Source organism: Phocoena phocoena, chromosome 6, assembly GCF_963924675.1.
Source record: "Phocoena phocoena chromosome 6, mPhoPho1.1, whole genome shotgun sequence".
NCBI classification, from domain to species: Eukaryota; Metazoa; Chordata; class Mammalia; order Artiodactyla; family Phocoenidae; genus Phocoena; species Phocoena phocoena.
In genome coordinates, this window is record NC_089224.1 from 114,196,150 (window position 1) to 114,210,697 (window position 14,548).

Consider the following 14,548-nt stretch of genomic DNA (forward strand, 5'->3'; position numbering starts at 1 on the left):
AGCGAGACGGCCGGGGCACCCCACCAGCCCCCTCGCTTCGTCTGGGCTTGGTGCCGGGGCTCCCAGGGCTGCCCCTCTGGGCACACGGACATCAGGCTGGCCGTGCTGGGCAGCGCGGGGGGGGCAGCACCTGCCGTCTGCGTCGGATCCCGGGCTGCTCCGTGACCACCCGGGCCTTGTGTCCGTGTCCTCAGCGCCTGGCCATTGCTAAGGAATTTGGAGACAAGGCGGCAGAGAGGAGGGCCTATAGCAACCTGGGGAACGCCCACATCTTCCTGGGGCGCTTCGACGTGGCCGCCGAGTACTACAAGTAGGCAGCACCCCTCCCACCCCCACCGCCCAGCCAGGGAGGGTGAGGGAGCCTGGACGCCAGGCCAAGGAGGCGCCCACCTCAAGCTCTGCCCTCCCAGCCTCCCCGGGGCCCGTGCGGGGGGTTCTGTGCCACCCTGGAAGGGCGACCGATGGAGCCCAGAGAGACCCCCCAGTGGGGTCCGGGGGCTGGAGGCCTCGGGGCCAAAGGGCTGCTTCCCCACCGCCCCCAACGTAGCCCTTGGAAAGGGGCGTTGGGGGAGCATGTGCTGTGCCCTAGCCCCTGTGGAGGGGAGTTCTGGAATCGTCCTTCCTGGGGTGACCACCCGCCCCCCACAGGAAGACGCTGCAGCTGTCCCGGCAGCTCAAGGACCAGGCAGTGGAGGCGCAGGCCTGCTACAGCCTGGGCAACACGTACACGCTGCTACAAGACTACGAACGCGCCGCCGAGTACCACCTACGGCACCTGCTCATCGCCCAGGAGCTGGCCGACAGGTGCGTGCGGCCCACGCCGGGGGGCCCCCCGCGCGCCCCTTCAGGCCCTTGGGCTGAGCAACGAGCCGACTGCGGTGGCCTGGACTCGCCGGCCCGGGTCTGAGGCCCCGCTCTGCCACCGACCACCAAGGGACCCTGCTCAAGGCGGCCCCGCCCGGGCTCAGCCCCCCCATCAGTCGGCCACACCGCCCACTGAGTGGGACCCGGTGAGACCAGTGGACGCTGGGCCAGCTGCTCGCAGTGACCCTTGGCGCAAGCTGGCTGGGGGGCTGTGCCCCAGTGCCCGCCCCGTTGCCTCCTTGAACGCTCCCGTGCCCCCCTCTCTCCACGTCCGTGTAAACGGCAGCCTCTACAGAGAGACAGACTGCCTGGCCGAAGACGGCTGAACACACAGCCGTGCACGCAGGTCTGGGGGTGGCAGTGGCAGCAAGAGGGTTCGGAGCCACAGGCCAGGGCCCCTCATGGGTGGTGGGGAGGAGGGGTCTTCTAGAAAGCTGCTCTGCTGGGCGGCTTAAAGTGGCCTGCAGCTTTTCTTCGGGGTGATGACGTTTTGGAACGAGGCAGAGGCGACGGTCGTAGATGGTAAATGAACGCAGAGCCACCGAATTGTGCGCTTTACAGGGGTTAAGTTTATGTTACATTATTTATAGCTCCATTTAAAAATTTATGATCAAGGGAATGAGGTCACTGCCGCTCAGGGAGCCACAGGGGTGAGAGCCTCACCGGCCACTAGGGGGCAAGCAAGGCCACGCCAGGGACCCTGGACCACCCACGGAGCACCCCCCCACACCCATCCCCAGTTCGTGATGGGCCTGACCACCCGGAGGCTGGGGGCTTGGGACGGCTGGACTAGTGGGCAGGCTGGCAGGCCTGGGGTGCAGACGTGGACTCAGTTTCCCTCCCCGGCAGAGTGGGTGAGGGCCGGGCGTGCTGGAGCCTGGGGAACGCCTACGTATCCATGGGGAGCCCAGCACAGGCCCTGACCTTCGCCAAGAAGCACCTGGAGATCTCCCAGGAGGTGAGCCGGGCCTGCCCTCCCCTCAGCCCCCAACCCTGGCCTTCGCCAGCGTTGGAGCCCCGCATCCCTGGAGCTGCCCAGCCCCCTCCAGGTGGGCCGGTGCCTCCGTGTGCTCTAGGCCCTTCCCTGGCTGTCGCCACCTGCTGCGAAGGGGCCCAGCCACCCCGTGACTCCTGAGACCCGGTGGCTTCTTGTCTGCTGTAGCCAGGGGGTCGGGACGGGGGAGTGGGGACCTGTTTTCCGCCCATAGAGGGTTAATGTCACCTTTGGGCAGCCACCACCGGCTGCTTTTGTCTCCAATGGAAGTGTGCCAGGCTGGGCCGTGGAATGCCCTCTGCCCGACACCCAGGGTGGAAATACCTACCAGGGGCAGCCCAGGGGCACAAAGGCACGGCCGCCCCGGGGGATCTTCCCCTGGGACCCCTCAACCAGACACTTTCCTGGGGAAGTGGGCCTGTCCACCCAGGACCCTCCTGCTGGGGTCAGGGCAGCCCGCGACTGGGCACTCCAGGGTCGGCACGGGTGAGCCCCGGCTCCCCGGCTCCCGGCCGGTCCCCTCCTCAGCCCCCACCCACCTCTGGGAAGCAGCCCCAGCGGCAGAGCCAGGTCACCTCCCACCCCAGCGCTCCCCAGACCTGCCACAGACAGCCCCAAGTCCACAGGCGGGCAAGGCCCTTAGGTGTCCCAGTGGAGGGGAGGAGAGCTCGCGTCAGGGGAGGTCCTGGCTTGGAAAAAGTCCCTCTGCCTGGGCCGCCGGCGGGACCGGCCCCTGCGTCCCTCTGAGCACAGGCAGGGGCCCTGGAACTCCACGTGGGGGTCCCCCCACCCGCCTTACCTGTGGCTTTGCTCCTGGGTAAACGTGTGGCCTCCCTGCAGGGAGGGTCCCTGCCGGGAGCCTGGTGGGCACGGGGCTGAGAAAGGTGCAGGCTGACTGCCCACGGGAGGGCCCCACGTGGCACGGTCGGGCTGGGGTGTGAGGGGGGCTGTCAGGGGCACGTGAGGCTACCCCCGCCCCCGGGACCCCCGCCAGACTCCACCTCTGGGGCGCAGTGGGCCTAGTGCCCTTGGAGACCCGGGGCCGTGACTGCCCCGTGGGAGTGCACAGGGGGCCTCGCAGCCCACTGACCTGGCCCTGCCCGGCTGCAGATCGGGGACCGCAGTGGGGAGCTCACGGCCCGCATGAACGTGGCGCAGCTGCAGCTGGCGCTGGGCCGGCTGTCCAGCCCGGCAGCCGCGGAGAAGCCAGACCTGGCCGGCTACGAGGCCCAAGGTGAGCTCCTGGGCTGGGCGTGGGGTGCCGCTCTCCCGTGGGCTCAGACCTCAGCCTGAGATGCAGGGGCCTGAGAGGGCGGGGTGGGGGGTGGCAGGAGGGCTGCCAGGGTAGAGGGGGTGCTGGCTCACGCTGGGGCCCAGTGGGCTCCGCCCTCAAACAGGAGAATATTTAAGAGCTGCCAGCCAAGGGAAGGGGTCCCTCATAACGTGTTGAGCCCCTGTCCCTGGGGGGTGTCAGCATCTGAGCCCCGTCGCCAGCTCACTCCAGAGCTCACAGTGGCGTGGGCAAGTGACAGGGTGCTGGGGGCAAGTCGGGATACTGAGATTGGAAGGTGCGGGACACAGCTCGGGCAAAGGGGCATTCAGGCCTGTCCTTCATGTCTCAGGGGCAGTGGGGCCCTGGGGTCGCCCTGAACCCCCCAGGTTTCTCAGGCACGAGGAGGAGGGGGCCCCTCCCTGCCCCTCCCTAGCCACCCGACTCCTCTGGGGTTGACGACCCCCCTCCAGGCTGGGGGCTGGGCCTGGGGGAGGGCTTCTTGTAGGGATGGAGTGGGAGGGGGCTGCTGGCAGGAGGGAGAAGCCAAGTCAGCCAGAGGCCGAGGGAGCCGTGAGCCGGGTGCTCATCAACTGAGGCCCGCAGATCAGCCACGGCCGCTGTAACGACCTCATTCACGGGCTGCTGGTCGCCCTGTGCAGGTCGGTGATGCTACCCACACAAGGACAGAAAGTTCGCGGCCAAGCAAGTAGATCAATAAATGTGGGCGCTGGGGCAGGGGCCGCCCTGAGCTGGCCTCCCGCGCTGCCGGTGGGTACGGGGCAGGCTCTGGGCAGGGGGTTAGCTGCCTCTCCCTCCCAGCCCACACAGTCCGCAACTCGTGGTTCTCGAGTTCTCGGAGAGTCCAGCCCCAGGTCCCTCATGGCTGTGTTCCCGGGTCGCCCACCTTCCCCAGCCTCCAAAGCCCCGAGGCCCGCCCAGGACGAGGCTGGGAAGCCACCCGACTGTGGTGTCAGGTCTCCGGGGTTCTGTGCTGTAACGCTCGTGGATTTGTGATAATGGCCTGTCCTGGAAGATGGGTGCACCTGTCACCCTCGCTCAGAGGCTGAGACGGAAGGGAGGAAGTGGGCTGCCGGGACCCTCAGCCACCCTTGTTTTGGGGGTGCTGTAGCCAGTGGGGATGGGATGGAGTGTGGCCCCCTTCGCCCCCCACCCCGTCCCGGCACGTGCAGGCCAGCGTCTGCCCTTCCGGCCAGGGTTTTCCGAGGGTGGGCAGCTCCGCCCAGAGCCCCTGGCACGCCTGGCCCTGCCAGGCCACCCTCTGGGAACCCCAGCGGCAGGTGGGGGCAGGGCTGAGCCCGGTGTCTGGAAAGGCTCCCGCGGAGGTACGGCCCAGGCCCGGGTTCTCCTGATGTTTTCCTCCTCCTTTGAGCTGAGGAAAGGGGGGCACAGGGTGGGTGCCGGAACAAGGCGGCTTCTGTCCTCCCCACGCCGCCTCTTCTGCTCTGCCCCGGGCCCAGACCCTTCCCAGCCAGGGCCCCAGGAAGCCTCCTCCCACCAGGCTGCCGGCGCCGGGCCGCCAGCAGCCTCTGGGAAGAGGCCATCCTCCTGGGAGGACAGTGGCCGGGACGGCCTCCCGAGGCCCGTGGAGGCAGGTCTGGGGGCCCCGGCCCTGGGATGCAGCTGCTGGAGGTGGGCCAGCGCCCTGAGTCTAGGCGGCCCTGGAGAAGAGCTCTGCTCGGAGGAGACCCCCGGTCGGGTGAGCGCGGACGGGCAGGGCCTGTGGTGCAGGCCACGGCAGGGCTTTCTGCATCATTCCTTCATCCGTTCGTTCACTCGTTCTTTCAGGGGCGTACTGAGCGCGGGTGTTGGGCCGGCCCAGTTTCCAGAAAGCCGGAAACTGTCCCTGGGGTGCGGGGGTGGGGGAGTTGCATATCCAGAGCCTGGCAGTGGGGGGCGGGGGGTGGGGGCGAAGGGGGCCAAGTGAGCCCCCGGAGGGCCCTTGACCAGTCCTGGTGGAGGAGCATCTCCAGGGGAGGAGGGAGGCCCTGGGCTGGGGCGGGGGCGGGAGGGAGCCGGTGGGCGTGGCCGTTGTGATGGGCGTGGCCTTGCATCACAGGTGTGGCCTGTGGTGGGCCGTGGGCCTGGGGGTGGCTGGCACTTCCTGCAGCTGGAGGACCCAGAGCCTGGCTGGGTTCAGTCCATGTGTTACCCTCGCGGCCCTCGCTGCCCCCACCCCAGCTAAGAGGTCCCAGGGTGAGTCTGGGTGGGCGGGGCACCTCCCTGCCACTGCTGCCTGGGTCAGGGTCAGTCCTCCCAGGGTACTTGCTGTGCCCACCCCAGGAGGGCACCGGGCGGGGGCCCATGCTGGATGGAGGTCCCGCTGCGCCCCCTCGACATGGCAGCACGGTCAGCGCATAAGATGGGGGAGTCGGCGCTGAGCCCCACGGGGCTGCCTGCTCGTCCCCTCTGGTAGACGCCTCTGCCTGCCTACAGGGTGTGGACTGCCCTGCCCGCCCCCCCACTTGTGTTGCTCCTCAGTCCCTTCACCCCCTGTGCCCTGCTCAGGGCGTCCTGGGTCCAGAGCAGCAGGAGTCCCGGGACACCGCGTCCAGCCGCCTTGAGAGGTTGGGATGTTCGTGGTGTGAAGTCTGAGTGGCTGCTTAGGCTGCGTGCTCTGGCCCTGGCTCCGCACATCCTGGTTGGCAGAGCAAGTGGCGACCTAGCTGTGCCTCCGTTTCCCCATCTGGGAAGCAGGCCCGCTGGTCATCTTGGGAAGAGCACCTGGCGGGGACAGGGGCACAGCTCATGTCCCCAGGAGGGCTGAAGATGCAGACATAGCACGGTCCATCTGTGCATTCAGCAAGTGGCCTGCAGCCCACCCACGTGCCAGGCACCTGTGATGGACAGGTCAGGGCCACGGGGCCACAGGGGCCCTCATCTGTCCTTAGGTCTGACTCTTCTCCAGCCACTCTCAGCTGGACCCTCTTGGGCTCTCCAGGTGAGCCTGACTTGCTGTAACTAACCTGCCCTGTGCAGGCACGCCTACAGCCCCGACTCCCCCTGTCCCGACCTGGCTCTGCCCCTCTGGGCTCACTGGCCTTGGCCAGGTGGTCACCCTCTCTTGAGCCCCTGTGTCCAAAGTCCTGGGAGGGTGGCTAGGACCTCTTATGCTGGCGACGGCCCGGAGGGGACAGTGAATGAAACTGCCCATGGGGCCTTACACGGTAGGCACTCGGTAAACGCTAGCTACTCATTCCACCATCCTTAAAGCACCTACCGCATGCTAAGCCCTGTACGAGCTCTAGGGCCACAGCACTGATAAATGATACATGCGCGGAAAGAGAATCCCATGTTACAGGTGCTTTGGGGGCTGGTCAGGAAAGTTGGGTGGGGCAGGATGTAGCCATAAATACAGCAGCGGGTGGCAGCTCGAGCCCCGTAACAAAACTCCACAGACTGGGTGGCTTAAACCATGGACATTTATTTCTCACAGTTCTGGGGGCTGGATGTTCAAGAGCAGGGTGCCAGCATGGCGGGGTTCTGTGAGGGCCTCTTGATTTACAGATGGGGTGGGTGGGGTGTGGGGGGAAGAGAGCGAAGGAGCTCTCTGGTCTCATGTGGGCACTGATCCCATTGTGAGGGCCCCACCCTCATGATCTCAGCCAACCTTAATCATGTCCCCAGGCCCCACCTGCTGTGCCATCACATTGGGGTTTGGGGCTTCGACACATGAAATCTGGGAGGATGCAGAATAATCTATAAGTGACATGTGAGTGAAGACTTGAAGGAGTGGAGGGAGGGAGCCCTGAGCCTGAGAAGGAACCGCAGTCCTAGCGGAGGGAACAGCCGTGCAAGGGCTCTGAGGCAGGAGGGATCCCGCCAGGGAGGAGCCGTGGGCCCCTGTGTAAGCCCCACCCTCACAGCAGAGGGGCCCTTGCAGGTCCAGCAGCAGAGGAAGATCTAACCCAGATCCTTGGGGCATCTCTCTGGCCCCTGCGGGGCAAAGGAGGCAGTGGGGCTCGGGGGCTCGGATTCTGGGTTGGCTCTGAAGGTGGAGCCGCCAGGAGTAGGGAGTGGACATGAGGTAGGAGGCCGGGGGCACCAGGCCGGGCAGCTGGAAACCAGTGGGTTGGGACAGAGTGTGTCGAGACACCTGGTGGGGACAGAGGATGACGAGGGTGCCGCACAGGCCAGGCGTGGTGCGCAGTCCTGGGGAAGTTTCCAGGCCTGACTCTCGGGCGGGCGGGGCAGGAAGCCAGCCAGTGGTGCCTGAATGCCCCCAGTCAGGGCGGGCTCAGCTCAGGGGCTGCTGGAAGCGCTGGGTTCGGAACACACTCTCCAGACAGAGGATGCATTTAGCCAGGCCCGGAGGGCCTTCCGCCCGCTGTCCACAGGGGCCGGGAGGGACCCGCCCCCGCCCCCGCCCCCGCCCCCACCCCCACCCTACAGCCGGGCGCGGGCTGCATCTCAGAGGGACCTTTCATGGTGGAGGGCCAGGCGGGGCGGGGCCCAGTGGACAGGGTCGGGCAGCGAGTGGGGCCCCTCGCTGGGGCGGCAGGAGACGGAGCAGGGCTGTTGCAGGCCGGGGGTGGGGTGGGGTAAGGGCCGCCAGGCATGGGGTCCCCAGTCCTTTGGTTCGGGGCCAGTTCCTTCGTTTCCTCCTCAGAGCTGCCTTCCTCGTGCCGCTGGGGGTGGGCGGGGGGAACCCGACCCGACCTCCTCTGCTCCTCTCCTTCACCTGTGGGTGGGCCGTGTGCCCCGAGGCTGCGCCCCTCTGGCTCGGGGCCTGGCAGAAGCCTGCCAGCCAGGGGCTGTTTTCTTCGGGGTGGAGGGGGCAGCGGCAGGCCCGCACGACCACCACAGCCAAGCAGTGGGGACAGGGGGCCGTCAGCTGGCCTAGTCCTGGGGGAACGCTTCCAGGAGCTGCCCGGCTGGCACCTGGTCGGGCCGCTGTGGCCACTCCTTCCCCAGCTCCCGGGACAGCGATCGCCGACGCCCCTCCGAGGATCACTGCGTCCCCACCTCGGACTGGCACGTTTCTCGGCCTTAGGAGGGCAGGGGGACGGCGTGTGGCTTGCTCAGGGCCTGGGGCCAGGACAGGGAGGAGAGCATGGCCGCCCTCGCCAGCCGCTGCAGGCCACCTGCCCAGTTAGTTCTTGTGAAGCTCTGCATGTTTGGTTTGGGCCGGTCGGAATGCCCGAGCGCCAGAGCCGGCTCCCTTCTGGGGACCGTGTCCCAGGCAGCGGGTGTGGGCCCAGAACCCAGGCCAGGCTTGGGGTCGGGGGCCGGGTGGAGGGCTCCCCGCCCACCCCTCGAGGCCGCTTGCTGTGGCGTGTGTGCCTGGCCGCAGCAAGGGGCTAGACAGGGCGGGCTCTGGGTCCGGCTCCCCACGCTGCCCCGCAGGCGTGCACAGAGCAGCTTAGCTTCACGAGCGGAGCCGTGGGCGGCGGGCACTGGCGGTGGGGATGGAGAGCGAACCATTGCATCCACGGCTGCAGCTTGCTGGGCGCCCGAGACGCGCCAGGGGCCATGAGATGCTTTCCAGTCCCCCTGCGCTGCGGGCAGTGTGTCCGCCAGCACCATCTGACGGGGGCGTCGGGGGGCGTGGAGGGGGCTGAACTCCGCAGGGTGAGTGACCGGTCCAAGGCCAGTGGTGCCGAGACGCGACCCCCAGGGTGTCCACTGGTGCCGGAGGCCTCGGTCACTTTGCCCACTGTGCTTCCTGGCCTCGCCAGGCCCAGCCCTCAGAGGAGAGTTCACTCAGCCCGCCCCCCACCCCGAGGACCTGGGCTGCCCTGGTGTGGGCGGGGTGAGGGTGTGCGGGCACAGGGTGTGGGGAGCAGCTGAGCCAAGGCTGAGGCCCGGGGCTGCGTAGACGCAGGAAGTGTATCTGAGGAGAGGGAACGGTGGAGGCAAAGGCGAGCGGGGAAGAGCCGGGCCCAGAGCTCGGGAGCTGAGCTAACGGGAGCCCCTGTTTGGTCGGCCCCACCTGGACGCCTGCCTGCTTGTCCTGTCGGGGGTGCGGCGCTCGTGCAGACGCCACATTGGCCCCCACGTGGGCTGGGAGGTGGGAAGTTCGCGATCCTCGAGGCCCGGGGCCGGTGCCGGCTGACTGGGCCTGCTGCCTTGCAGGGGCCAGGCCCAAGAGGACACAGAGGCTGAGCGCGGAAACCTGGGACCTGCTGAGGCTCCCCCTGGAGCGGGTGAGTGGGGCTCAGGGCGGGCGGCCGGGGGCACGTGGGGCAGGTGGCAGCCAAGCGACAGCCGCCTACAGTTAGAAGCAGAGCGTGGGCAGCGGGATAACGAGGCTGGTGCGGTGTTTGCTGAGCTGCCAGCACCTGCCAGGGTTCCTGTCTGCGTCATGTCCCTGCCAGGGGCGACAGATGTGCCCCGTGCGGCCCAGGACCCTGGATGGGCCATGTGCCCAGAGAGGGCCCCAGGAGACCCTGCAGCACCGGGGGCTGCTCCCTTGCCTCTCACCGTGGTCCTGCCACCCAGGCCCCCGGCTCCTTACATGTTGTAGACCCCCAGCGTCCTGGCTGGTCCCCATTCCCGTCTGCTCTCTCCTCACTTGGACTCTTCTCCAGGGGAAAGCAGAGCTGTTATGGGTGGAGCAGCGGGGGCTTGACAAACCCCAAACAGATTTGGGGGCCCTGGGACCACTCTGTACCTGCCAGGGTGGGTGCTGTGTGGCCCAGGAGCAGTGGCCTGACATCTCGGAGCCTCCAGTCCCTCCAGTGTACACTGGGTTCAGTTGTGGACAGCCACGGGGACCCACTGTGGGGACAAGGCTCAGGGCCGCCCACGGTCACCCATCGCTTAGTGTGGGCAGGTGGACGTTTGGGGTGGTCAGAGCCCCTCCGGTCCCCGCCCCGCCTCTCCCTGCCCCCAGGCTGCCGGCAGCGCCCTCTTCCTCGAGGCCCCGGAGCACCTCCGTGTGGGTCAGTGAAACGGGGCTGACTGCATCTGCTCAGCCCCTCTTGGGGTCCTGGGCTGGGGGGCGTTGGCGGCCTGGCCCCCTCCCACGCCTGGTCTTCCCCCCCTCCCCAGGAGCAGAATGGAGATAGCCACCACGCGGGGGACTGGCGGGGGCCGGGCAGGGACTTGCTCCCCGCTCCCGTGAGGAGCAGGAAGTACCAGGAAGGGCCGGACGCTGCTGAGAGGAGGCCGCGGGAGGGTGGCCACTCCCCACTGGACAGCGCGGACGTCCGGGTGCAGGTGCCTCGCACGGTAGGCGACTTCTCCCCAGGGGCCCACAGGGAGCCGCGAGGGGCTCCACTGCCCATCCTGCACAGCATTCTACACGGCCCACCTGGAAGCTGGGCCAGGCCTCTCCAGGGAGCTGAGGTCATGGCCCTGGGCTGTCCCCTGGGACCTGGTGGGCACAGGGACAGGGTTTACTCATCAGCTGGACGGGAGGCCTCGTGCTGGTGGTGGTGGGGCAACAGGCAGCCCAGGAAGGGTCTGCAGGACAGCTTGGGGGCTGCAGCTCAGGTCCTCAGGCCCAGCCAGCAGCCTTGTCCTGGAGACACAGTGTACAGACGTGGACAGACAGACGGGGTCTGGTGGACAGATGAGTGGGGATGGACGGCTGAGGGGTGGGTGGACTAGTGATCGAGTAGACGGACAGGTGGGGGATGGAGGGACGCACCTGGTCTCTTGCTGCCTGGCAGGTGTCGCATGGTGCCCAGGAGCCTGGCTGGCTTCTCCAGGCTCTCAGGAGCAGGTGAGGTACGGGGGGGCACAGAGGGGCATGTGCCCGGCCACGCCCAGGTTCAGAGGTCAGCCTGGAGCCAGCCCCCCATGCACAGAACACCTGCGTCCAAGCCTCCGAGAAGTAGTCGAAAAAGAGTTCCCTCCAGGGGTTTAATCAGCACCTTCCCCGCCTTTGAGGGGCGTGGGTGCCGTGCGGGGTATTCTTAGCCCCAAACGGCTGCTTTGCACCCGTCTTCCCGTGAGCCTGGGGCAGCCTCCGCTGACCCCATTTGACCCCAGCCCCACCGGATGGGCCAGAGGATGGCCAGAGTCTGTGTCCGGGGAGTGGGGTGAGCGGGGGAGGGCACAGGGGCCTGGGGAGGGGGACGGGATCCCTGCTCGGGGCAGGAGGCCCCGTCAGGCCCCTCCCTGACCCTGAGCCCAGGCAGTGCAAGGGCCCAGGCAGTGCAAGGGTGTTGCCACCAGCACAGCGGGGGCTGCGGGATCGGAGGAGGGTGGCTGGGTGTGGTCTGAGGGGCCGGGCATGGGGAGCAGGGCTGGGCCGGCCCCAAAGGTCAGGGGGAGTCTTGGAGTCGGCCCAGCCAGAGAGGGTCTGGGCAGGGAAGGAGCCCTGCCAGGGCACTGGGGAGCCACAGTGGGCTCTGGAGTAGGAAAGGCCTGCCCAAGGCCGAGCAGAGGCCTGGCCTGTGCTCATGGCCCCCACCGCCCGGCTTCACCCAAGACCATACTTACTAGGTGACGGCGGCGTCCATACCCACACCCCGTCGTCGTTCATGCTGTGAAACGGGGGCTGAGCCAGGGGGGCAGCGCCTGCACCCCAGCTGCCTAGCCCCGCCCCCCGCCCCGCCCCACAGCAGGGAGTGCAGAGAGACTTGTCCTTCTGATTCTCTCGCATCCCTAAGCCACACCAGCCTCCCCGCACGAGGGCTGTCTTGGAAGGCTTCCCAAAGAGGTGACCGAGGCAAAGCCGTACACCCCACCTCCCATCTGGGGGCCTCAGAGCTTTGGGCCCCAGAGGCGGGGCCCGGGGAGGTGAGCCAGGCCCCCCCGACACACTGCGGCTGCCACGGGCGGAGACCAGCGCTGCGAGAGCCCCTGCCTGTCCCGTCTGGGAGCTCTGGCCCAGCCGCGTCCCTGTAGCTGCAGTTCCGGGACCTCTTCTGCCAAATAGACGGCAGTCAAGGCTCAGGCTTGCCACGTGTGCCTCGTTTACAGCAGCCCTAAGTGGGAAACCAAGGCTCAGGGTAGAAGGAAATGGCTTGAGGGCGTCCAGCTAGGAACGGTAGGGCTGGGCTTCCTAGGCCAGGGTCAGCTCCTGGCACCCACAGGTCGGCCCCCAAAGAGAACACGTCAAGGTGTCGGGCCATGGTGGTGTCTTTGGAGAAAGTTCCTACGACAGGGTTCTGAGCCTGGCCCCAGCTGGAGGCCTGGACCCCGCTGGTGGGCTGAGCCCCCGTGCCCACCCAGGCACCCGACAGGAGGCATCCTCAGAGGGCCAGTCCCAGGCTGCTGGTGGTGGCCGTCTGTCCCCAGGGCTGTAATGGAAGGGGCCGGCAGCTCTGAACCCACTACAGAAGGGGCAGGACAGAGCGGGCCCTAAGAGGGGCCTCTGGTGTCCTCGTCCTGTCCTCACCTCTCTTGCCGGGACTACCCAGGTGCCTCGGGTGGTCGGCCCCTGCTGGCTCCAGGGCCGGGCTGACGCTGACTCCACGACCTCCCGGAGCAGGAAAGGGACACCCAGGCGGCAGCAGGAGGCCAGGGAGGGCACTGCAGCCGAGGGGCTTTGGTCTGGGGCCAGGCAGAAGCCGAGGGGGCTACTGTGTGCTGCTGCGGTTCTGCAGGGGTAAGGGTGTCAGGCCACGCGACCATCGAGGCCCAGAGTGGGAAAGGACACCGACCCGTCCGGCTCCTCTCCGGGCTGGGCAGGAGGCCGGGGCTGCTCTCGGAGAGAAAGTGCTCCCCAGACGGCTTTCACCCCCTCGCCCTGCTGCTGGGACTGCCCACAGGCTCTGTGCTCAGGGAAATCCATCTCCGAGTGTTTGTGGGGTGTGTGTGCCGTGCCGTGGGTGCGTGCGCGGCGCAGGTGGGCGGGGACGGGGAGGGGCCCTCGCCCTGGGTCCTATTTCAGCGTCAAGCCAACAGAGCCAGTGGGTCTCTGCGGTGAGGTAGCACCAGGCACTGCAGGCAGGGCAGTGGCACAGGGGCCTTGGCGTCCTGCCTGGGCTCCACGTGGCCCAGCACCCAAATGCACTCGGCTGCTGGCGGACAGGGCTGCGGGTCCGCGTGAGGGGGGGTCCCTAACACGGCTGGAGGCTCATGGCCTGTCGGAGCTGGACTTAGGCTGCAGAGCGCCCCCCCGGGGGGCCGGGGCGGGTGGATGGTCAGCCGGCGGGCAAGCAGTCAGATTCCCGGCAGCCTCCCCCGGGCCAGTTCAGTGGGGGTGAGTCCCACGTGTTGACCCGTACTCACCTGCCTTCGAACGTCCCCGTCCTGGGCAGCTCGGGAGCCAGGGCAGCTGCAGCCCTGGGGACCCGGCCAGGCCGGCTGGAGGGGACAGCCGGGCCTGGCGGATGGGAGAGTTTGCACGACCAGGGCTGGCTCCTTCTTCCCTGGGAGAAGATGGGCTGAAACCTCTGCGGTGGGGCCGGAGTGAGCCTCAAGGAGTTCTGACCTCCGGGCGGAGGGAGCCCGAGTCAGGCAGAGGAGGGAGGAGGGAGCAGGGGGTGGCCTCCAGGTCCCCTGAACGTGTCCTCCTGGGATTCAGGCCGGTGTCCTGAGCGAGGGGCGTGGGCCTCCCCCTGTGCCTGTGGTCCCAGGCCAGCAGTGCCCTGCATGAGGGGGTGCCCACCCTTCACAGGTGGCCCCGGGCTCGGGGAGGGTGAGAGCTGCCAGGCCCCGGGCCAGTCCCAGGTCTCAGGCTGGGATGGCTGTGGCGCAGTGCCTCGGGAGCCTGTCTGGATGACCGTGGCGGGGCCCTCAGCCCGTACCTGGCCACGGTGGTGATGGCACCGTGAGAGGCCTACAGCAAACCCCCCTCTCCTTCAGGTGCCTCTCTTGAGCCCGAGTTGCAGCCCAGGGGAGGCTGGAGGAGTGTTGGGGACACGTGCGTCCAGTGAAGTGGGACCCCCGGGTCACACCTTTCCTGGGAGGGGCCTGGCTCCGTTCACCTGGCCCATGGTTCACCTGGGAGATCCCAGCTGGGGCCAGATGCTGGGCTGGGGGCGGGAGCAACAGCTCCCCCTGCAGTGGGGTGGTGCTGTGCTCACCCCACACCTGGCGGGGCCGGGGGCCCCCAGCCTGTGAGCAGAGCCCACGAGCGCCTGGGGGAGGCACCTCTCCGTAGACCCCACCTTGACGCTGGTCCCCAGCCACTGCCGGGCCTGCAGGTCCCCAGGAGGCCCGGACTAGGTGCAGCCCCCTGGCCAAGGCCCCTATGGGCCCCTGAGCACCGGCTCGCCCTTCCCTCCAGGTTTCCTGGGCACCACAGGAGAGCAGAGCCCTCAGGGGTGGATTTTGAAGCCCCCGGCTCTGGCCTTGGCTCTGGGCCCGCCCTGGCCAGGCAGGGGGTGGGGAGGTGCGACCCAAGAGCCTGAGCCCGGTGGGGTCTCCTCTGAGCTGCCACCTGCCGGCATGGGTCGGTGGGGCCACCCGCTCGGCTGCCCCTCCCTGCCCATGTCGGCCAGCGGGTCCTCCCGGCCTTCGGACGCCTCACTGCCCCACGGCCTGAGCCCAGCTCGAAG

At 68.0% G+C, this 14,548-nt stretch overlaps 1 protein-coding gene across 2 annotated transcripts in view; it reads left to right on the top strand.

Annotated features, from left to right (window-relative positions):
• The window catches only part of GPSM1 (G protein signaling modulator 1), a 28,801-nt gene that overhangs the window by 10,656 nt on the left and 3,597 nt on the right, over window positions 1-14,548 (top strand). For both annotated transcript variants that reach the window (XM_065878868.1, XM_065878867.1), the window contains exons 6-11: window positions 195-310; window positions 649-804; window positions 1,714-1,822; window positions 2,969-3,092; window positions 9,225-9,295; window positions 10,143-10,322. In XM_065878868.1, coding sequence (XP_065734940.1) covers window positions 195-310; window positions 649-804; window positions 1,714-1,822; window positions 2,969-3,092; window positions 9,225-9,295; window positions 10,143-10,322 — 756 coding nt within the window. The remainder of the gene's footprint in view (window positions 1-194; window positions 311-648; window positions 805-1,713; window positions 1,823-2,968; window positions 3,093-9,224; window positions 9,296-10,142; window positions 10,323-14,548) is intronic.